This window comes from Chiloscyllium plagiosum, unplaced genomic scaffold (genome assembly GCF_037043375.1).
Source record: "Chiloscyllium plagiosum isolate Xiang-an unplaced genomic scaffold, Cpla_swu_hap1 HiC_scaffold_3, whole genome shotgun sequence".
Classification (NCBI taxonomy): domain Eukaryota; kingdom Metazoa; phylum Chordata; class Chondrichthyes; order Orectolobiformes; family Hemiscylliidae; genus Chiloscyllium; species Chiloscyllium plagiosum.
The window spans coordinates 12,023,255-12,048,233 of record NW_028270141.1 but is presented as its reverse complement, the minus strand read 5'-3'; the positions used below and the strand labels follow the sequence as shown (position 1 = coordinate 12,048,233).

The 24,979-nt window shown below is 41.1% G+C and overlaps 1 protein-coding gene across 2 annotated transcripts in view; it reads left to right on the top strand.

Moving 5' to 3' along the window:
• Window positions 1-24,979, top strand: part of LOC122540902 (adhesion G protein-coupled receptor F3-like) — an 86,095-nt gene that overhangs the window by 23,688 nt on the left and 37,428 nt on the right. For both annotated transcript variants that reach the window (XM_043677193.2, XM_087977520.1), the window contains 6 exons: window positions 2,447-2,620; window positions 10,204-10,289; window positions 12,687-12,745; window positions 17,935-18,077; window positions 21,109-21,324; window positions 22,844-23,050. In XM_043677193.2, the coding sequence (XP_043533128.2) occupies window positions 2,447-2,620; window positions 10,204-10,289; window positions 12,687-12,745; window positions 17,935-18,077; window positions 21,109-21,324; window positions 22,844-23,050 (885 nt within the window). The remainder of the gene's footprint in view (window positions 1-2,446; window positions 2,621-10,203; window positions 10,290-12,686; window positions 12,746-17,934; window positions 18,078-21,108; window positions 21,325-22,843; window positions 23,051-24,979) is intronic.

The window sequence follows — 24,979 nt, the reverse complement described above, 5'->3', positions numbered from 1 at the left end:
AGGTGGTTGACGTTTCAGTAGGGGATTACTTTGGGAATAATGATCACAATTCCGTAAGTTTTAGAATACTCTTGGAAAAAGACGAGCGTGGTCCTGAAGTAAGAGTGCTAAATTGGGGGAAGGGCAACAATCCAAACTTCAGCAAGAACAAAGGAATGTGGATTGGGGGCAGCTGTTTGAAGATAAATCCACATTTGATATGTGGTAGGCTCTTAAAAAGAGGTTGATTAGAGTTCAGGAGAGGTATGTTCCTGTGAAAATGAGGGATAGAAATGGTAAGATTAGTGAACCATGGATGACAGGTGAAATTGTGACACTCACTAAGAGGAAAAAGGAAGCTTACATAGGGTCTAGGCAACATAAGACAGACAAAACTTTGGAAGAATATCGGGAATATAGGACCAATCTGAAATGAGAAATTAAGAGGGCTAGAAGCGGTCATAAAATATCCCCAGGGTTAAGGAAAATCCCAAATCCTTTTATTCACATATAAGCGGCAAGAGGGTAACTAGTGAAAGGGTCGGCCCACACAAGGACAAAGGAGGAAAGTTATACATGGAGTCAGAGGAAATGGGTGAGATTCTTAATGTGCATTTTGCATCAGTATTCACTGAGGAGAGGCACATGGTGGATTTTGAGATTAGGGATAGATGTTTGATTAGTCTAGGTCAATTCAGCAGAAGGAGGGAGAAAGTGTTGAGTATTGTAAATAGCAATAAGGTGGACCCAGGTCCGGATGGGATCTATCCCAGGTTACTGAGGGAAGTGAGAGAGGAAATAGCTGGGGGGGGGGGGGGGGGGGGTCCCTGAGGACTGGAAAATTGCTAATGTTGTCCCCTTGATTAAGAAGGGTAGCAGGGATATTCCAGGTAATTATAGAATTGTGATCTGATGTCAGTGGTAGGGAAGCTGCTGGAGAAGATACTGAGGGATAGGATCTATTCCCATTTGGAAAAAAATGGGCCTATCAGTCATAGGCAACATGGTTTTGTGCTGGGAAGGTCGTGTCTTGCCAACTTAATAGAATTCTTTGAGGAAGTGGCAACGTTGATTGATGAGGGAAGGGCTGTAGATATCATATACATGGACTTCAGTAAGGCATTTGATTACGTTCCCCATGGTAGGCTGGTGGACAATGTGAAGTTGCATGGGGTTCGGAGTGTACTAGCTATATAAAAAAAGGACCGGTTGGGCAATAAGAAGCAGAGAGTAATAGTGGAAGGGAGTTTCTCAAAATGGAGAACTGTGACCAGTGGTTTTCCACAGGGGTCTGTGCTGGGACCACTGTTGTTTGTGATATACATAAATCTAGAGGAAGGTATTGATGGTCTAATTAGCAAGTTTGCAGATGACACTAAGGTTGGTGGAGTAGCAGATAGTGAAAGGGACTGCCAGAGAATACAATAGAATATACATCAATTGGAGAGTTGGACAGAGAAATGACAGATGGAGTTCATTCCGGGTAAATGAGAGATGATGCATTTTGTAAGATCCCATTTAAAAGCAAACTATATGGTAAATGGAAAAGCCCTGGGGAAGACTGATATATAGAGTGATCTGGGTGTTCAGGTCCAATGTACCCTGAAGGTGGCAATGCAGGTCTATAAAGTGGGCAAGAAGGCATTACAACATGCTTTTTTTCATCAGACAGGGTATTGAGTACAAGAGTTGGCAGGTTATGTTACAGTTGTATAAGACTTTGGTTCGGCCACATTTGGAATACTGCGTACAGTTCTGGTTACCACCTACCAAAAGGATATGGATGCTTTGGAGAGGGTGCAGAGGAGTTCACCAGGTATGGAGAGTACTAGATAAGAAGAGAGGTTGAGTAGATTAGGATTGTTTTCATTAGAAAGAACAGAGGTTGAGGGGGGGAGGTCTACAAAATCATGAGATATAGACAGGGTGATAGCAAGAAGCTTTTCCCAGAGTGCGGGACTCAATTTACTAGGGGCACAAGTTCAAGGTGAGAGGGGAAAGTTTTAAGGGAGATATGCATGGAAAATTCTTCACACAGAGGGGGTTGGGTGCCTGGAATGCGTTGCCAGCGGAGGTAGTAGAGGCAGGCACGATAGTACTATTGAAGATGTATCTAGAAAGATACATGAAGGGCAGGGAGCAGAGGGATACAGATCCTTAGAAAACAGGTGGCATGTTTAGATAGAGGATCTGGATCGGCGCAGGCTAGGAGGGCCAAAACCCTGTTCCTGTGCTGTAATTTCCTTTGTTCGTTGTTCTTATATCTGCAGTTAGCTCATCTCTGTAGCACTCCTCTCTAATTCCATGTCTGGAATCAAGGGTTAAAAATATCTCTAGAATCATAGGGTTTTGACTAGTCATCTTAACATTTTTGATCGAATTTCATACTGCCATAATAATTTTTTTTTCAAAACGTTTCAAGATGTGCCACAATTTTAGTAACTGGCTGTTTATTGTATTTGTTTAGAATGTAATTATTTTGACAACAATGCAACATGCATCTGCTTTGATGAAGACAGGCAGGAAAAAATGACATACAGTGCACAATCGTCAGAAACATCCTGTGAGTCTAACTGTAGTCATCATTATATGAATGGAATTGGATCCTGTCCAGAAAATATCAAAACTCTAACTAAGAAAGGTAATTCACTCATTTCTTTGAGCAGCAAAGAAAAACATTTGAAATGAAAAATATGTTTATTTTAAATCTAGGTATTCCTTCACTATGAAATTCAGCAAGTCTCAAAATTGGTTTTGTTTTCTCAATAAAAGTTAAATGATGTACTAGTTTATAATTTCCATACACTTGATAAAGATAATTCAACAGTGGAAAAAATAAAGTAGTCGTAGAGTCATAGAGATGTACAGCACAGAAAGAGACCCTTCGGTCCAACTCGTCCATGCTGACCAGATATCCTAACCTAATCTAGTCTCATTTGCCAGCACTTTGCCAATATCCCTCTAAATCCTTCCTATTCATATACCCCTCCAGATGCCTTTTTAATGCTGCAATTGTACCAGCCTCCATCACTTCCTCTGCCTGCTCATTCCATACAGGCATCACCCGCTGAATGAAAAAGTTGCCCCTTAGATTCCTTTTAAATTTTTCCCCTCTCACTCTTAAAACCTAAGCCCTCTAGTTCTGGACTCCCCCCTTCCAGGAAAAATACCTTGTCTACTTATCCTATCCATGCCCCTCATAATTTTGTAAACCTCTACAAGGTCACCCCTCAGCCTCCGACGCTCCAGGGAAAACAGCCCTAGCCTATTCAGCCTCTCCCTGTAACTCAGATCCTCCAACCCTGGCCAACACCCTTGTAAATCTTTTCTGAACCCTTTCAAGTTTCACAACATCCGTCTGATAGACAAATAACTTGACAAAGGTATCTTTGCTAGATTGTTGTATTGTCGTGAGCATTTTTACAAGTAGAAAATGTGGCTATTTGTATTTAAAATTCCTCATTCTGAAGCCCAACTGAGCTGAAAGTCCATGTTATAGTTTTGTAACATCTATTTAACATACTTTTAAAAACTGCGTTGTTTTAATTTATTGGTGGGATGTGGGAATCACTGGTTAAGCCAACATTTATTGCCTGAACTTAATTACCCAGAGGCCAGTTAGCAGACAACCACATTGCTGTGGGCCTGAAGTTACATGTAGGTTTTCTTCCCTAATTGACATTAGTGAACCAGATAGGCTTTTCTGAAAATTTGCAATGGACTCACAGTCATCATTCGACTCTTAATTCCAGGTTTTTATTGAATTCAAATTCCACCATCTGCCAGCACTTTGTCAATATCCCTCTAAACCCTTCCTATTCATATACCCATCCAGATGTCTTTTAAATCCATCACTTCCTCTGGCAGCTCATTTTATACATGTACCACCCACTGCATGAAAAATGTTTCTCCTTAGATCCCTTTTAAATTTTTCCTCTCTCACCCTAAAAACCTAAGCCCACTAGTTCTGGACTCCACCATTCAAACTTGGGTCCCCAGAACATTACCTGGGTCTCTAGATTAACAGTCCAGTGATAATACCAATAGGCTGTCCCCTCGCTGGAAATTGAATATTGCATTTGCTTAAAATGCAAACACAAGCAGTAGATCAATATGCAGTTAATCGCTCATCTGAAAGACAACACTTCTTACAATGTTGCCCTGAAGTATACTGACATGGGAACAACGTGGTCAATGCTGTTTGTGCCAAAGCTCTCAGAGCTGACCTGCCAGCTGCCACTGGCTTTTTACTTCCCCACGTTTGTGTGCTGCCCACATCCTATTTCACATCATCGCCTGCTACTCTTATACTCGCTGATTACATTGGTTTGCTGTCTGTCAACACTTCCAAACTATACATCCTTGCATTCAAAGCCTGACATTGCCTCGCACCTCCCTCACTGTGACCTCCTCCAGCTCAGAGCCCTCAGATTCTGCTCCAAATCTGGCTTCAATTGTGCTTTAAACTCTTCAGATCCCTACTTAAACCTCCATTTCCTCTTCCAATCTTCTGCTCAAAATCTATTCCTTGGTCAAACCCTTGTACTGCAAACCTAATAACTTCTTACTTGGCTTTCTGTCAAATGTTAGCTGATCATGCTTCCGTACCTTGTAGCATTTAAAGCAGCTTTACAAATGCACATAGTTGTTTTTTGTTTTTGGAGTGGGTCTTGAACTCTTGTTAGCTTTAATAACACAGCTTTTATTGAGTAAGCCATTCCAAAAAACAGTGCAAGGAAGTGCCCCTCCTCAATCCTTGGCATTTTTGTGATCTATTTGAGTTTGCTGCCATCCCATCTGCATAGCGGGGGTTTGCCAGTTGTATGGAACCCAAACCCAATTTGTATGGGCCAGTGCATCCTAGGTGTGAAGTCCATATGGGTTGCTGCTATCCCAGCATACCTCTCTCCATAGATTGTCTCTGTCTTCCCCAGGTGCATCAATGTCTATCTAATCACCAGCAGGCTCTTAGTCTGAATACCTCACTTCATAGTCAGCAACCTTGCAGATTACTGACTTCCAGTTCCTAATAAAACCCCTTCCGACTGCATGATTCCTATGTGATGATCAATTACTCAGAGATCGATATCAAGCCCATCTTTTATTAATATATTAATTTTGGGGAGGCAATCGTCTAATGGTATTATTGCTAACTTAGGTAATATTCTAGGAACCTGGATTCGAAACCTGCTGTGACAGATGATGGAGTTTAAATTCAGTTTTAAATATCTGGAATTAAGAGTCTAATGATACAATTGCTGACTGTCAGGGAAGAAACCCATGCGGTTCACTAATGTCCTTCAGGGAAGGAAACTACCATCCTTACCTGGTCTGGCCTACATGTGACTCCTGATGCATAACAATGTGATTGACTCTTAACTGCCCCCTGAGATTGGCAATAAATGCGGGCCTAGCCAGTGACGCCTTCGTCCTGTGAATGAAACCCTGGAGGTGGAAGATGGAGAACATAGAACATTACAGCACAGTACAGGCCCTTCGGCCCTTGATGTTGCACTGACCTGTCATACCAATCTGAAGCCCATCTAGCCTACACTATTCCATGTACGTCCATATGCTTGTCCAATGATGACTTAAATGTACTTTAAGTTGGCAAATCTACTACTATTGCATAAACTGATGAGAGAGGTCCAGCTCCAAGCAGCAGCGAGCTACGTTATTTATGGAACAGTATTCGTACTTTCTGATCCTGACAAAAATAATTTGCAATTTTCAAGTGTTGGGCTGTTTCAGATCTGTCAGCCATTGTGCTAACTGGTGAGTCATGGCACACAGAAAAGCTAAAAGAGCCATGCCATTTATTTCAGACACTGCCTCACCCATCAAACTGTAGGACAGGCTCAAAATAGCATTGACTGACCACTGGCGTTAAGGCTCCAACACCCTGCTGCCTCGTCAATGAGGGTTATACCCAGGGGAAATGGGTCACTCAAATTTTGCCTTCTCAAAACATTAAAATTGAAGCCTTGATGCTGTTTATTCATTTGTCTGTGCTTCGAGCTCACTTTGAACCTGAGTTATATTTTATAAAAAGCTTTGCAGTATCAGCAATCAATAACAATTGTAAGTATCCAGGAAAAAACATTGTTCAATAACATATTTGCAGATATAGTGCAGATTGCTTCACAATATGTCAGTATGCAAAATATGTTATCCAAAACATTGATCGTGTTTGGCCAGAGAGTAGGCGTTTTTGGTAAACAAAGAATAATATCTAAATATATCATGAACAAACAAGATTAGTATTTTTTTTAAAAACAAGATTTGTATTTTATCAAACCTTCACACAATGAGCTGTTTTGCTGACATTTAAATTAATCAAGGCAACTCCCATGTTGATTTTATTTGAGGCTATATTATTCAGACTAGAGTGAAGTTTGTGGTATGTTATATGCTTCCATGCAAATATTTCTGAAGTAGAGAGAATGCAAAATATATTTAAAACAATTTACTTTTGGATCAACCTCCTGAATATTGTGGCTACAAGACCAGGTTAGAGACTGGAAATTCTGCAGTGACTAAGTGACCTCCTAGTCCAAAGGTCTTTTCTACCATCTTTAAGGGATATGTTGGGAGTATTGTGGAATAAATGGTGAACTTTTCAGGGAATACTCATCAGCAAGTAGTGCTTGAGAGAGCCCATACTGCTATTTAATATAATCATGACTCATCCTCTATGTCAATACCATCCTCCCGCTCTCTTCCTATAACTCATGACATCTTTTGCCTCTAGACATCTATCTGTTTCTTTCATAAACTTGTTCAGGGGTTCAGCCATCGCAGCCTTGTGTGGTAAAGAATTTTGCAGGCTCATCGTCCTGTCAGTGAAAGCTTCTCCTTACTTCAACAGCTTTTCGCCTATCCTGAGAACATGACTCCTTATTCTAAATTGCTCCCTGTACCCCCTCCCTCCTCCACCACCACCCGCCCCAGTCATAAGAAATGTCATCCCTGCAGCCATTCTGTCCAACCCTGTCAAAATGTGATATATTTTAATGAGACCCAACTCAATCTTCTAAATACCAGTGAATACAGCCCACTGGACCTAATCTCGCCTCATATTACAAACTTACAGCTTCCTGAAAGTAGTCTGCTGAATCTTCACTGCATTCTCTCTCTCTATGGAAGGTACAGTTCTTCTTGGGTAAGGAGACCAAAACTGTACACAATATTCCAGCTGTGATCTCATCAAGGCCCTGTACAGTTAGCAGTAAAACTCCCCTTCAAACCCTCTTCCAATCACGGCCATTATATTTTTTGCTTGCTTAGTATAGGTAAGGTGAATTCCTAGGGTAGGAGAGTTCAAAAACAAGAGGACATATTTTTAAAGGGAGAGGAGAAAGATTTAAAAGGGACCAAAGGGGCAACTTTTCTCACAATGGGTGGTTCGTATGTGGAATGAACTGCTAGAGGAAGTGGTAGATGCAGGTGCAGTTGCAACATTTAAAAGATGCGAGGACAGATCCATGAATGGGAAAGGTTTAGAGGGACATGGACCAAATGCAGGCAAGTGGGGCAAGTTTAGTTTGAGAAACTCAGCATGGACAAGTTGGACTAAAGGGCTTGCTTCCTTGCTTTATGAGTCTATGGTTCTAAATCCTTCCTACACCTGTATGCTAAATTTCAATGACTAGTGTACAAAGACCACCAGGCCCCTTTACACATTAACTTTTCCCAATCTATCGCCACTCAATCAATACTCTGTCATTCTGATTTTCCAACTCAAGTGGACAACTGTGGTTATGCACATGATCCTGCATCTGCTATGCACTTGCCCGTTCCCCCAATGTATCTAAATCCCACAAACCCCTGAAAAGCTTCAAATGCTTAATGGTAATACTTAGAAAAAAATAGTAATAAGTACTGGGATTATTTGGACCATATTTTCATAGAATTCTCCTTCAGTGCTATCAAACTCTGTGGGAATGAATTTCTGTTGGAATTTTCTGGCTTGAGCCCCGTACCATAAGAACATGGGAACAGAAATAAACCCTTCAGCAATTCAAGCCTAGTTCACCAATAATTAAATGCTAGTGGCTTCACATTTCAACTCCTATAATCTGCCTTGGTTTCATAACCAAGTATTCTGACTGAACATTATCATAAATCTTCCCAACAACATTGCTTTTGGACCTATGTCAAATGAACTGCAACTGTTTAAGAAAGCAGTTTACCACTGCCTTCTCAAGGGAAGATGTGGAGGTGTTGGACTGGGGTGGGCAAGGTCAGAAGTCACACATCACCAGGTTATAGCTCAACAGGTTGATTTGAAATCACAAGCTTTCAGAGCAGCACTCCAAAAGCTTGTGATTTCAAATAAACCTGTTCGACTATAATCTGGTCACTTGTGACTTGACTCTCAAGGGAGTTAGGGATAAGCAACGTGCACTGGACATTTTTAGATTCCATGAAATAGTAAAACAAGGCCTCAATATTGGACATTTCAAAACTGCAGGTTTTCCATAAGATCCCTACAGCGTGGAAGCAGTCCATTCAGTCCATCATGTCCACACCCATCCTCCAAAAAGCATTCCACCCAGACTCACCTCCCTTACCCTATCCCTGTAACCTTGCATTTCCCATGGCCAATTCACCTAACCTGCACATCATTGAACTGTAGAGAGGAATTCTGGATTAGTGGTGCTGGAAAAGCACAGCAGTTCAGGCAGCATCCGAGGAGCAGTAAAATCGATGTTTCGGGCAAAAGCCCTATTCCTGATGAAGGGCTTTTGCCCGAAACGTCGATTTTACTGCTCCTTGGATGCTGCCTGAACTGCTGTGCTTTTCCAGCACCACTAATCCAGAATCTGTTTTCCAGCATCTGCAGTCATTGTTTTTACCTGTAGAGAGGAAGCCAGAGCACCCAGAGGAAACCCATGAAGGACGTGTAACTCCACATAGTTGCCGGAGGGTGTAATCAAATACCAATCCCTTTCATTGTGAGGCAGCAGTGCTCACAACTGGGCCACCATGCTGCTGCATCTTAGCGAGGGAGTTCTAGATTTCCACCATACTTTGTCTGAAAAAGTGCTTCTGGTCATCACTCCTAAATGGCTTTTCTCTAATTTGAAGGTTATGACCCCTTGTCCCAAAATCAACCCCACTTCAAAACCCCAGGAAATATAGTTATTTTCTATCAAATCTATTAATGGCATGAGATACACCAATTAGAGCACACCTTAATTGTCAATACTCAAGGCAATAGTCCTATCATTGAGAATCTAAAGATGATCATGAATCCACTGTCGATTGTCAGAAAAACCCATCTGGTTCACTAATATCCTTTAGAGGGAATGAAACTGCCATCCTTACCTGGTCTGCCCTACATATGACTCCAGACCCATAGTAATGTAGCTGACACTTAACTGCACTCTGGGTAATTAGAGGTGGGCAATAAATGCTGTCTAACCAGCGACTCCCTTGTCCCGTGAATGATTTTTTAAGAAAACACTATGGCAAAAAAGCAAAGGATACCCCATTTAAAATAAAAACATTTGCCAATATCATGGCCAATGAGCAGAACTGTGGTGGAGGTTCACTCCCCACTCCTCCCCCTTCTCTCAATGGTTCTACTCTTCCATTTACAGAAGCATGACTGAAATGTTTTAAAAGAATTTCAATTACTTAGCCTTTCCCTAATTTTGGATTCTCTGATAGGAGAGTCAAAAGCAAACTCTGTTCAAACACATTTCACTACATTTTCTTTTTAGGGATACATAAATTCACGAGTGTGGACATTACAGGGACGGCTAGCACATTTTGACCATCCCTAATTGTTTAAGTGGTGAAGGTGGTAATGAGTTACTTGCTGGGTCATTTCAGACAGCAATTAAGTATCAATCATACTGCTGTAGATCAGGGATCACTCATAGACCAGACTAAGTAAGGGCATTGGATTTCTATCCCTAAAGGATATTTGTGAACCCGATAGGTTTTTACAACAATTCTTTACTTGCATGGTCACCATTACCAATACTTGATTTTTTTCCAGATTGGTCTAATGGTTTGAAACTCCCAGTTGTTCTGGATGGAGTTGGCCCCAGATAAATATTGCAAGCATATAATTATGAACCAAGTAATTTTGTTGTTACTCAGATTGTGGAATGGGGTCAAGAATTTGAGACATGCAAATTCTGCCTAAATTCTGTTTGACAACAAAAATAGTCATTTTAAAAAACTGATATTTCTTTCATTGTTTCTTTGCAGTCAAAGCAACAGGTTCATTTAAACTCAATGCAAGTTCTGATGAAGTAATGAATTCTAATGAACATAAGACAAATCTGACCAGAATGGTATGTATATCACAATATAAGATAATTCTGAGAAAAAAAAAAATCAACAATTCTTATGGATATTGTTGACAAGATACTGTCAACTGCCTAAAAGGTTCATAAGGAAAATATAGCTTTATAAGGTTAAAAATCACACAACACCAAGTTATAGTCCAACAGGTTTAATTGGAAGCACTAGCTTTCGGAGCGCTGCTCTTTCAACAGGTGATGAAAGCTCCAGAAGCTAGTGCTTCCAATTAAACCTGTTGGACTATACCTGGTGTTGTGTGATTTTTAAACTTTGTACACCCCAGTCCAACACCGGCATCTCCAAATCATAGGTTTGTAAGATTAATCTTGATATTTCTACTATTTTAACAGATGGCTCAAATTTCTGACTGAATGAATAGATTAGAGTTGGTTGGTGTGTAAAGCAAAAATATTGATAAATGAAAGATTATATATGCTGAATTGTTATTTAGTTCCACAGTCAGACTGAATCAAGTAAATCAGAAATGTCCTAAATATGCATTATGTCCAGTGTTAGGATATTAATAATGGAAGATTTCTTTATCTTTCAATTGTTATTTCAAATATTTAAGTTGATTAATTCTGATAAATGTTACAATCTTTGTGATACCTATCATTAGTTTAAAGGTTCATCCAAAATTCATAACTTCATAAGTGCTTGATGATGAAGGCCTTCCCTAAATATAGTAAAGAACGGTCATGGGAATAATGTTATATTCTGAGCAAACAGCTTCAAAAATGAGAATGTATATCAAAAATTTGCTTTACTCGGCTCTTATGAAAATTAAAGACCCCATGTTTTCACTACAACTTTTGCTGCATCCAATTTCCAATTCTTTGATTTGTTTTCAGCCTGAAACTAGAACTGCTATTATAGAATCCCTAGAGTGTGGAAACAGGCCCTTCAGCCCAACATGTCCACACCAACCCTCCAAAGAGTAACCCATTAGACCCATTCCCCTACTAATCTACATTTATCCCTGACTAATGCACCTAATCTCACATCCCTGAACATTATGGGCAATTTAGCATGGTGAATTCACCTAATCTGCATATCTTTGGATTGTGGGAGGAAACCCATGTAGACACAGAGAGAATGTGCAAACTCCACACAGACAGCCACCTGAGGCAGGAGTCAAACCCAGGTCCCTGGCACTGTGAGGCAGCAGTGCTAACCACTGAGCCGCTGTGCCATCCCATGCTGTTAGTTGCACTCTCAATGACTGACAACATTATTCTGCCACATGTTGTTTCTATTATTTTTCCTTTATTGAGAATAGGAATCCCCTACCACCTTATCACACCCTCCCCACATTACCCCCCAACCTAAACTGCCTAAACCTCCCTCCTTACCTGCTTGATCCGTCATGACTCCAATGCTGCTACCCCCTACCTTACCAAAAGACCTTGGATGTTCCTGTGTCCTGGTGCTCCATCACTCTGATTCTAGAAAAGTCTTGTCATCCCAGCAGTGACATCACTGTGATTACAGAGTTTCGAGCAATCAGGTCAGCTCAAAGGTGTGAGTCAAGTCATCTGACCAAGTGAAAGTTAGAAGTCCTTCCACCAGCCAATCAAAGGTCACCAATTAGTGGCCTCAATACACCCTGATCAGTGGAGATGTATTTCTCTCAATGATGTAAAACCTATCACATTTCCACCCCCTTCAGTTGTGAAGAAGTCATGTTTGACTCAAAATAATAACTCTGAGCTGGATATTATGTGCCCACCACTAGGTATTTTCCTGTGCAAGGGTGTAATGTAATATAAGAGGTATAAACACACTTTTTTCCCAACCATCAACCCTAAAATACACCCAAACATTGGCAGCCCACCCACCATATGTGAATAAATAAATAATGGGTTGGTTGAGCTTGTTTAAAGCTCAATATGATTGGCGAGGGCACTATGATTGGGATTCACTATTTTGTTTGAGGTGTGGACAATGGTGGGTCCAAGGCATGCAGGTGCTATGATCAGAGGTTACACCTTCCTCAATGGACAATACTTGCAAGAAGATAGTAGTCCCACTTCCCTCCTATTCATGCATTACTTAAAACACACCCCTCTCCCCAAATTGTTCAGCCCCTTTTGTTGATACAGACTGTTCTGCAATAACACATGCTCTCCAGCCCAGATTGGCTTTAATTGGTTGAAGAATTTAGATAGTTATTTGTAGAATATGACCTTGCTTTACCCATATTGGCTATAATGTGATTCAGACCCCATTATTTTACGTAGCGCGGTTATTGCACAGTTTTTTTAAAATGCAAGATTGCACGAGAATGTAACTATTGCGTTATATCCAAACTAACTGTAGTATGAGGGAATAGAAAGATTTGAATTGCACTCCTGTAAGTAACTTTGATGTATTATCATTGTTTGCAGCTTGCCAGTTCTTACAGTAACTTGCCAGGGTTCCGCTGTGTTGATGGACTTCAGATTGGGTAAATTTTTAACCAATTGAATTAAGATTAATGGTTACAACAGATGCATTAGTTCCAATGTGATTTATTTTTGACAGTTGTTTCTCGATTTTTTTTAGCTTTTATTTCTTTGGCAATTGTTTCCTCAGATAAAGCACATTCAGAACATATTCAATTGTTTACAGCTGGCTTACTATTGGTTAATATTTGAATATCTTGTATTAATCTTGCATTCCTAGTTCTCAGATTTTTCTCCATCTGAGCCCCACTCTCTGGCTTATGTTGCCTGTTTATATTTTTATAGTTGTAACCATTGGCCTGATAATAAATGAATAGGAGGGATTTTGAATTCCAGAAATGGGTTTGGATCAGAGGAATTGTAGGAAGATAAAACAAATAAATCTCAACTCTGCACCACCCTGCTTGAATCTGTCCCCTTTTAGTTTTTATGGTAGCAAGATGCAATTAGATGAGCTACTTGCTATTAGGAGGCAAATCAATTTACACATACTTTAGTGAGGAAACCCAGCAGCTGAAGAAGGTAGACAAGGACTGTGAATTGGAAAAGCGAAGTGCATTTTTAACATTTCTGGTTGGGTCAATAGGAGCAGCACTGTGCTCCTCCAATAGACCACAGCTAACTGGTCCCCTGCCCAATGATCACAACTTCCTCACTAACTTCTTCCCAACTTCCACCTGTCAGATTTGCTTCTAAAGATTACAGATTATTTGAGCAAGTTAAGGAGTTGCAAACAGTTTATTGAAAAATGACCAATCATAGATATTCGACGACCACATTCCACAGCATCTTTAAGATCATACCCATGTAGGTCACAGCAACAGGATTATTGTGTAAAGATCAAGAGTCGTCCATTTAAAACAGAAATGAAGCATCAATGTTGAATCATGTGAATGGATTTCAAACAACCCCAGGCTACATTTCAAAGAGTTACAAATCAAATCATAGCCAGTGTGGTTTATTTAGAATGAGGCTGAAGTTTACCCGAAATCAGATGTCGCTTTTGCTGAGAGATTCTTTTCCCAAGGACCAGGTGAATGCAATATCTCACTCGGGACACCCCATCGCCTTTCTCCCTCTTGCAGCTGCACTAGCAGCCACTTCCATCTCAGTCCTCTTCTTTTTCTCCTTCCAGGAGAAAACAGCCCAAAACAGAGCAGAGAGAGCCAAGGTGGGTGGTGAGGCACCTGACCTTTGGCTCAAGACTTCTTATAAAGACAGGATCTTTGCTTGATGGGTTGGTGAGGACCGGGACTGGTCCTGACAAAATGTTGAAACCTCCATCTCCCCCCGTCATCAATTGTTGTCCATTGCTGTGCTACTCTCTCATTTCCTCCCACAGTACATGTATTCTTAACCTGCTCAAACATCTACCCCTTGTTCGTGATGCATTCCTACTTTCCTCTCCTGTAAGCATGGTGTCATCAGCTAAGAGGCTGGTCCTGCCTCCCCCATCACCTCTGAGGAAAAAGCAATAGCTCCCCTGAGAGGAATGCTGTCTCCTATACTCTCTACCAACTGAAGATAATGGCCCCTCGTGGGTACTTTAGCCTGGATTGTGTCAGGAGCACATGCTGTCGAATGAATCTCTGCCACATCTCCACAACTGACCAAGGAAGAAACATTGGCACTCGGAGAACTTCAGGAGACCAGGCACCTGCTCAGCCCCTGCTAGGAGAGAACCCATCGTGTCAGCAATGAAGCACTTTATCCAAATACACAAGCTGACACAAGACCAGCAGGAAGATTTGTCTAAGGCACTGGGCAAGCTGAAATAAAGGCTGCAGAACTGCACCAGCACCAGTGGGATCATGCTGCCTCAGTCATGAAAGTATCTGGTTCTAGCAACTCAGCATCTGCTAGACATGTGCACACAGCAGTCCTCAGGTTGTTCAACACCAATCATAAAATGGGAACAGGATCAGTCACCTTGACCTTACTGTAGTTTCCCCTTCTTCTCAAGGAGGCAGGGCAGTGGCAGTGTAGGCAAATAGATTATTCGATGGGAAAATGCGAATTTATTAACATTGGAAAGGGGAGCAAAAGATCAGAGTATTATTTAAATGGAGAAGAACCGCAGAGAAATGCAACATAAAGGGACTTTGATTTGATTTATTGTCACGTGTACCTAAGTACAGTGAAAAGCTTTGTTTGCGAACAGTATAGGCAGATCATATTAAGCGAGGACGTGCAGGTCATAGGGTGAAAAAAACTTGGACAGAGTGAGGCATACAGGTTACACCTCACAGGATATGCGTGAACAAGATCAACATTAACAAGATTAACATTATTTGAAGTTAGAATTCCATTCATCAGTCTAATAACGGCCGGGAAGAAGCTGTTCTTGAACCTGTTAGTGCGAGTATTCAAGCTTCTGCATCTTCTACCTGATGGTACAGGTTGTAGGAGATCATTACCAGGGTGGGATGGACTTTGATGATGTTAGCAACCTTTCCAAAGCAATGAGGTGTAACTGGAGTCAATGGACGGAAGGGTGGCTTCTGTGATGGTCTGGGTTGTGCACACAACCTTCTGTTGTTTCTTATGGTCCTGGGCAGAGCAGTTCCCTCACCAGGTCATTATGCTCTCGGACAGTATGCTTTCAATGGTGCATCTGTAAAAGTTAGTGAGGGTCCTTATGGACATGCTGAGTTTTCTATGCTGCCTGAGAAAGAAGAGGTGTTGTTGTGCCTTCTTGACCATCGCATTCAAGTGGGGAGATCCAGGACAGTTTGTTGGTGATTGTCACTCCTAGGAATTTTACAGTCTCAATCCCCTCAACGTCAGGTCCATTGATGCAGGTGGGAGCGTGTTTTCCTCCCTTCTATAGTTTTGCCAACATTGAGACAGAGGTTGTTCTCATTGCACTACGACACCAAGCCCTCTATCTCCTTTCTGTATTCTGACTCGCCCTTTTTGCTATTCATTCTACCACAGTGGTGTCATTGGCAAACTTGTCTTTCTTCACAGATTGCGGTCTGTGGGTAGGAAGCTGAGGATTGCAGAGGACAAAGCCAAGACCTAGGAATGGAGTTTTGAGATCAGTCTGGAGGGAATAATGGTGTTGACTACAGCTCCGCATTCAATGAGCAGGAGTCTGACATCGGTGTCCTCGTTGTCTAGATGTTCCAAGGATGAGTGCGGAGCTAGGGAAATGCCATCTGCTGTGGACCTGTTTCATTGATATGCAGATTGTAGGTGGTCGAGGCAGGCTATGAGACTGGGCCATGACCAGCCTCTCGAAGCACTTCATGATTATAGAGGTCAGAGCCACTGGGTGGTAGTCATTAAGGCACAGTGCATATACTTAAGTATTGGGATGATGGTGGTCTTCTAGAAGCAGGTGGGAACTTCAGCTTGTAGGAGGGAGAGTTTGAAGATGTCAGTGAATACCTCCACTAGCTAGTCCCCACAGGATATGAGTGCTCAGCCGGGGACACCATCCAGGCCAGTCGCTTTCCTTGGGTTGACTCTCAGGAAGACCAATCTAGGGGGTAGTTGTGTACAAGACACAGAATGTTAGCAGCAGGTAATCAGGAAAGCTAATGGAATATTGGCCTTTATTTCAAGGGGGCTGGAGTATAAGAGTAGGGGAAAGTCTTACTGCAACTGTACAAGGTGCTGGTGAGACCACATCTGGCATACTGTGAGTGGTTTTGTTCTGCTTATTTAAGGAAAGATACCATTTCATTGAAAGTTCACTAGGAGGATCCTGGTATGGAGGGATGGTCTTATGACCAAAGGTTAAACAGTTTGGGACCCTATTCCTTGGAGTTTAGAAGAATGAGAGGTGATCTCATAGGATTCTTAAGGGATTAGACAGGGTAAATGCTGAGAGGATGTTTCCCCTCATGAGGGAATCTAGGACCAGGGAGAATAGTATCAGAATTAAAGGCCATCAATTTCAGACTGAGATAAGGAGGAATTTATTCGCTCAGAGGGTTGTGAATCCTTGTGCATATTTAAGGCAGGGTGGCATGTGGCTCAGTGGTTAGCACTGCGGCCTCACAGTGCCAGGGACCCAGGTTCGATTCCAACCTTGGGTGACTGTCTGCATGGAGTTTGCATGTTCTCTCCGTGTATGTGTGGGTTTCCTCCGGGTGCTCCGGTTTCCTCCCACAGTCCAAAGATGTGCAGGTCAAGTGAATTGGCCATGCTAAATTGCTCATAGTGTTAGGTGCATTAGTCAGAGGGAAATGGGTCTGGGTGGGTTACTCTTCAGAGGGTCGGTGTAGACTTGTGGGGCTGAAGGGCCTGTTTCCACACTGTAGAGAATGTAAAAAAAAATATAGATTTTTGACTGGCCGCAGAATCAAGGATTACATGGAAAAGGCAGGAAACTGAATGTGAGGAATGTTAGATCGACTACAATCCTATCGAATGGTAGGACAGGTTTGAGAGGCCAAACTGTCTATTCCAGTTTCTATTTTTTATGCTCTATTGTTGTTTGAAATAATTCACTATCACCAAATCCACATTTGCTAATAGGTGTAAAGGGTAGAATAAAGGAGAGATGTGTATGAAAGCAAAACATGAAAACAAGATACAGCTAGACATTTGGCAAATCAAAAATCAAATAGTATGTCAGTATTCATGATGTGAAGTTATTGAACTCAATTCAGATCAATTATACAATTATGTGCTGAGTGCTAACCACTTAATCACCTGAATATTGAATGGAGGAGGTGATTGGGATTGGATGGGGCTGTGGAAACAACAAAGGCATTTATCTATTCTACCTTTAAAAATAAAATCTGGCATCAAAACAGAAGGCAACCACAGTTTTATAACCCTGAATTCTATTGTGAGGTAAGTTAAGTGCTGGGCGAGTATCAGATGCAGGTTCTGGACATCTAAGCTTGAGTGTTGGTGAGGGAGGTTTCATGGTACCCCTAGCAGAAATTATGTCCTTAGCTTTTGGTATTTCTGGTTCTGCTTCACCCACTCTGAATGAATAGAGCATCATTGGCAGATACCTCAGCCAGTAGATAAACTGCCTTAGAGTCTTATCTGAGCAAAACAACTCAATATCCATATACTGACATAATGTCCACCTCAGACACCCAGGCACTACAGCTTGTTAGTGTTAAAGCAGCTCTTCCCAATTTCTCAAGAGCTAAAATGCTCTTCATTGTTCTTTATTCTTATACATGTTCATACAAAAATCTTCTTTAAATTTTATATTGACTAGAAATGGGAGCACAGTTGAATACGATCTTATAATTAATGGAGATATAAAGTCAAACATCCTTTGGCGTCATGTCCAAGATGCAGCTAATCTGATCAATTATAGTTTCAAAGTGGATTTACAATCCTTTAAAATGAAATTATCAGGTAAGAACTCGATGTTGTAAGTATTGAAAAGACTACGACAATGTTAATAATTAATATTTGCAAGTTCTTGGCAGATGCTGTCTTAACTGCTTTTTCCAGACAGTCCATCAATTGATAACTTATCAACAGTTTCACCAACCATTGTTTAAACACAAAATAAAACTTTTACTGCCACTTCGAAGTTGCAGACATTAAATTTAATTCCCTTCCCTATTTTTTTTAAGCACTAAGTGTGTGTCTATAACTCTAAGGTAGCATTGCTGGTGAAGATGCACATTTCTACAGGCCATCTTGGTGAGGGTGTTAGCACATGCACAGGGAGTGTCCCATGGAAATGAAAGGAGTAACAATGATTTTACATCAGCACTGTTTTTTAGAATTCACCATCTTCTCTTAGCCTTACATAACTGAACGCAGCAATGGGTAATAACCCCTCATCCTCACAAAAGAACACTAACAAAATGGACCATCAATTAGACACATTAGGTGTTTATTGATATCTGGTGAATTTAACTGCACATTGTGGAAGTTATTGCTGGTTCTTTAAAGTTGCTTAAGCCCACAGGGAGCCTGGAGGACTTGGTCCTTACTTCAAGTACCTTACTGTCAGCCATGCTTGCAATAACCCTTACACCACAGGCTACAGCATGACAAGGGAGAATGTGCAATAGGACAGGACAGGCTTTTGGAAGAGGAAGAAGAAGGGGAAACCTTTCACTAGAGACTATATCTGTCCTGGAAACAATTCTCGTACCTGAATCCCAGAGTGAAGCAATCAGATGTTTCTACTTCCCTAAAGTTGATCTCACTGAAATCTGTGTAGATACACATGCAGCTACAATGCAGGGAAAAGGCTATATTGACAGTGTCCGTGAATGTTAATACAGCAGGCTCCTTTTAGGATGCAGCAGGGGAAACTGACAACACCTCAAAACTTCCCATTCTCTGCTGCAAAATGAACCTCACTGATTGTCCCTATCACTAAAACTGAACACATTTTCTACACTTTTGCCAGGAAGAAGGAGAAGGAGCGAGCACATAGCTTCATTACAGTTGCAGACTTGCTGTTGTGCAGAATGCCATTCACAGGATATTACCATTTTATGGGCTTCACATTCAACTTTAAGACCTACTATAGAATTCCACTCCCTCTGTGTTTGGCGTGACCATGTCATGCAACTGAATGTCTTAGATTAGATTAGATTACAGTGTGGAAACAGGCCGTTCGGCCCAACAAGCCCACACTGACCCGCCGAAGCGCAACCCACCCATACACCTACATTTACCCCTTACCTAACACTACGGGCAATTTAGCGTGGCCAATTCACCTGACCTGCACATTTTTGGACTGTGGGAGGAAACCGGAGCACCCGGAGGAAACCCACGCAGACACGGGGAGAACGTGCAAACTCCAAACAGTCAGTCGCCTGAGGCGGGAATTGAAACCGGGTCTCAGGCGCTGTGAGGCAGCAGTGCTAACCACTGTGCCACCGTGCCGCCCTTTGCCACCGTGCCGCCCTTAGTCGTAGAGTCATAGAGATGTACCTTTGGTCCAACTCGGCCATGCTGACTGGATATCCTAAATTTATCTTGTCCCATTTGCCAGCATTTGGCCCATATCCTTCTAAGCCCTTCCTATTCATATACCCATACAGATGCTTTTTAAATGTTCCAATTGTACCCACTTCCATCACTTTCTCTGACAGCTCATTCCATACACACACCACCCTCTGCATGAAAAAGTTGCCCCTTAGGTCCCTTTTGCATCTTTCCTCTCTCACCCTAAACCTATGCCCTCTAGTTTTGGTCTCCCCTACCCTGGGAGATAAAACTTGTCTATTCACCCTATCCACGTTCCTCTTTATTTCCAACTTCTATAAGGTCAGCTCTCAGCCTTGCTTCAGTATTTCAAAGGACAGTTTTGTTTCCTTTGTTCATTCAGGGAATGAAGGTGTTGATGGTGAGGCAGCATTTATTTTCCATCCCTATTTTCCCAGAGAGCACTTAAGTGCCAACCACATTGCTGTAGGCCAGACCAGGTAAGGATGGCAGTTTCATTGCCGAAAAGGACACGAATGAAACAGATGGATTTTTCCTGACAATTAATTCACGGTTTTCATTAAATTCCTAATTTCAGACATTTTTTAATTTTCAAATTCTACTATCTGCTGTGGCAGGACTTGAACTTGGGTCCCCCTAACATTAATAGGCTCTGCATTAATAGGCCAGCGATAATACCACTAGACCATTACCTCCCCATTAAGAATCAGTCTTGCTACAATTGGTCTGAAGTACAGGGGAGATTGATTAAAGAGGCCAAATTTCTTTCCTTGAACAATATTAGTGAACTAGATGGTGTTTTTATGACAATATTTACAAGGACATTGCCAGGGTTGGAGGAATTGAGATTTAGGGAGAGGCTGACTAGCCTGGGCTTCTTTTCTATGGAGCATCAGAGGCTGAGGGGTGACCTTAACGGTTTATAAAATCATGAGGGGCATGGATAGAGTAAATAGTCGAGATCTATTTCCCAGGGTAGGGGAGTCCAAAACAAGAGGGCATAGGTTTAAGGTGAGTAGGGAGAGATTTAAAAGAGACCTAAGGGGCACCTTTTTTATGCAGAGGGTGGCGCATTGCAATGAATGAGCTGCCAGAGGGAGTGGTGGAGGTGGTACAATTACAGCATTTAAAAGGCATCTAGATGGGTGTATGAATCTGAAGAGCTTGGAAGGACACAGGTCAAGAGCTGACAAATGGGACTAGATTAATTTAGGATATCTGGTCCGCATGGACGAGTTGGACTGGGGGCTCTGTTCATGCTGTATATCTCTCTGACTCTGAGTCTATGGATCACTGGTCACCATTACTGAGTATCCAGGATTACAAATCCAATAGCATAAGAATTATCCTACAGTTCCTGTTAAATGCCTCCTCAATTACAATTGTGATGCTGAGTAATAATAAGTTTTAAAATTTGTTTTAAGATGTGCTGTTAAAATATTAATTGTATTAACTGGCAATTTTCTTTTAGGACTGGTGATGATTACAGTTTATCCTGAAACCATTTATTATCAGAAACCTCTAAGGATAAATTGTACAATTAATGACAAGGTAGAGTCTGTGAACTGGTTCATCAAAGGACCTAAAGATAAGGAAAAAGCAATTATTTCTTCACGTCATTATAACTTTGTGAATGATCCTATATCTACATCCAATCTTGCAATAAGTGCAACTTCAATGTGGAAAGGTAAGGCCATTTACAGTAAAATTATAGCAAAGCGCAAGTTGTTGATTTATAAATAACTGATGGTTCCAAAATCTAATAGCATACACTTTTGACATTATTCCACATTCTTTGGCTTTTAGGCTTTGGATATGAGTGCTAATTTATTTTTGGATTATTTTCTATTATTTTCACTCATTTCTTTTGAATCTTAGCATAAGAAATCCAGTATGAAATCTTCTATTATTGAATCTAAGTTTGGCAGCAAACATGAAAGGAAATGTCACTTCCAGTTGGGTGGTATCTATGTTCTGCAATTGCAGAGATCTCAGCTAACTACATACGTACACACATCTAGCTTGGCAAACATGTGCTGGAAGTGCAGGAAACTCCTCCCCTCGCCATTACTTTCTGGAGCTAAGTGTCCTGACACCTTATTTAAGGGACACAGTCAGCTATTCACTCAATAAAAGCCAGAAGCATTAGTTCAGCCAAGCTTCACACCCTCTTCCCACACCACAAGAGGCCACAGTCACAGCAGGAAATAGAACTTGTGTATAAGCAGTGTCTTGCTATGGGTTTTTCTTCTAATTATCTGGGAGTGGAGGGAGGACTTATTTCCCAGAGACAGCAATAGGAAAGGCTGTGATCAGGCCAAGGTGATATAGATAGAGGTAGCAGCGGAATCAGCACCAGCTAGGCTCAATACAAGAACGTAGCTCCAGACTGAGAAAGAATGAACAATGAGCTGTGCTGTACAATGACAAAACCCACTGTCTAGTCATTGCAAAGTGACAATCACAGGGCGTTTCAGGCTGAGTAACAGTGTGAGCGCAGTGAGATATCAGGTAGGACAACTGTGTGCAAGACTCAGCAGCAGATGGACAATGTGGATTGAACATGTGAGAACTATTTCATGCTGTCATTATTCTACCAGTTGCAGAGCAGCGTGCTTGCAAATCAATTATTGGAAGGAGCTCAGGAGCTGGTGTGGATATTCCTGCTCCCAAACCTCACATATGCCCAATCAGATGTTCTTCTGTTTTTCTGCAGGGCAGGAACACTCACAATTGGGAGGGGTGGTTCCAAATTGGTGGAGGCCAGGGTGATGCCAATTATTCACACCTTAATCCCTTTCAAAGCAAACTGGCAGGGGAGGAGGTTTAAGATTTTCGGAAGAAGTCAGTGAGAATTCCTCTAGTCTGCCAATGTCATTATTTAGATAAGGGAGTGTGTATAGCCATCGAGTGATTCTTTCTCGGCTCCACCCCAGCTTCTAGCAGACAACCTAATTAGGTGATAAGACAATGTCCAGCCAACTCCACCTCCAGATCCTCCTCAATCATCAACTCCAGCTCTGCCACCATTGCCATCTTTAGGAATGGACCCTCAGGGGATGCAGGGACATTTCCCCTCACCTGAAAAGTGGCAGCTCTCAGGCTAAACTATCACTGGTCATCTCTGTCTAATGAAAGATCAGCCCCTGTTACTCATTCCATCATTTTACTGAATGTGTGTGTCTGTTTCACATTGCATTATGTAGGTAGATACTACTGTTATTTTAATTTTGCAAATGGTTCAATGATCCATGAAGCTACTGGAGATTCAAACATTGTTCTTCTCCCTGAGGAGATTACAACTATTCCATCACAATATTCAATTGCAAGAAATAAGACTATCCCTGTCAAATGTTGCATCAAGGATGATGGAGAAAATTATACTGTCACATTGGAAGCAAGAGGAAGCTCAGGTATAACTACGCAATTTTATATTTTTATTCACGTTTCCTTTAGGTCAAAGTATGAAGAATTATATGAATACTGTGAACTTCTGAAATACACTGATTTCTCATCTTAAATTAAAATGTTAAAATCCTTTTTTTGTGATCATGAAATATTACATCTAAGCTATGAAAATTTTCATCAAGTCATGGTTTATAGTCACTCATTCCAAATAACTGCTGTGTTTGACAAATATATACCTTCAAAATGGGAATTGAATGATTGCCTGTGTGAAGTTTATTGTCACTTGCCTTTATTTATCCCATTTACTTTATTTGAATAAATCCATTGATTCCAAAATCTTCTAGACCCATTTTAAAGTTAGGTCAAAACTTATTTATGTTTGCGATTCCAGAGTGGCTGCCAGTCTGTTTCAAACATGGCCAATGGGTGTTCATATTTCAGCAGACTGGAGATCTTGGAAGTGAGCAGGCCAGGGAAAGCACCCAGAATAAAGGATAATTCACATCAGGTTTTGAATATCTTCAAGATATTAGCAGGAAAAGGCAAGGGAGATAACGATTATGTTTTTCCATGGTTGGGGATTCCAGAACTAGGCAACATAACCTGATAATTAGGAGAGATGTCAGGAAGCACTTCTATATACAAAGGGTAAAAGATGCTTGGAACTCTCTCCTCACACACACAGTACTAGATACTGAATCAGTTCTTAATTTTAAATCTGAGACATAACGTTTTGTTAAGCAAAGGTATTAAGGGATATGGACCAAAGACAGGTACATGGAGTTAGGCTACAGATCAGCCATTGTCTCATTGAATGGTCAAACAGACTTGACAGGCTGAATGACCTACTCCTGTTCTTATGTTCCAGTGCCATGATACTTTAATGGGGCTGTGTCCATCCAGGCATACTGTTATTAGCTGATCTAATGGTAATACTGAACGAGCTACATTCAAGAGTGAAACCTGGCTTGGATAATCATAAGTTTTGTTTTTGCAGTTTGTTTTACCATGGTGATTTGTCAATGAGCATACTCTCATGAGATTGTCAATTATTCTTTCAAGAAAATTACATGACTTTATTAAAAAGAAGAAAAGCAATGCAAAGATATATGAGGAACTTTTGAAAGATTTTTCACATAAACAGCAAAAGTATTAGCTCAACACTTTTTTCTCGATTTACTTGTACATGAGATGTGGGTGCTGTTGACTAGGCCAGCATTTATTGTCCATCTCTCATTGCCAAAAGGACAATTAAGAGTCAAACACACTACTGTGGGTCTGAAGTCACTTGTAAGGCCAGCACTTTCCTTCCCTAAAGGGCTTAGTGAATCAGGTGTACTTTTTTTCCCTCAGTAATGGTATCATGGTCATCATTAGACTCTTAATGGATGATCTTTGTTGAATTAAAATTCCACTACCAGCCACAGTAGGATTCAAATCAGGATCTGGATTAATAGTCTAGTGATAACACCACAAAGCCATCGCCTCCCCTTGCTCTGGATGAAGTTGAAATAATTGTCTAAATAGCCTTCAGTCCTGTTCCTGTGAATAATGTGCATCTGTGTGGGCAGGCAGGAATGTACAACCCTATTCATCTGAATGTAATAGCTGCAGATGAAGGTAGATCTTTGCCTTGAGTTGTAGCTTGTAAGTTAAAACTGGCAATCCAAACATCTTGCTGAATATCCTTACATTTGTGATCATTTCAAGAATGAGAATGACAGCTTGAAACTGACAGGGTCTTAGCACTTTGAATCAATATTGTACAACTATCTTGATTGCTGGTGTATCACTAGTGTGAATAATTCATTTTATCTTCTTACTTTTTAGGTGTTTCAGCAGCAGTTCTACTTATTATCAATTTTGTCATGAATCACAAGGTCAGGGGTTCAATTTCCACTCCCAGAGTTTTAATTGCAAACTTTTCAGTGAAT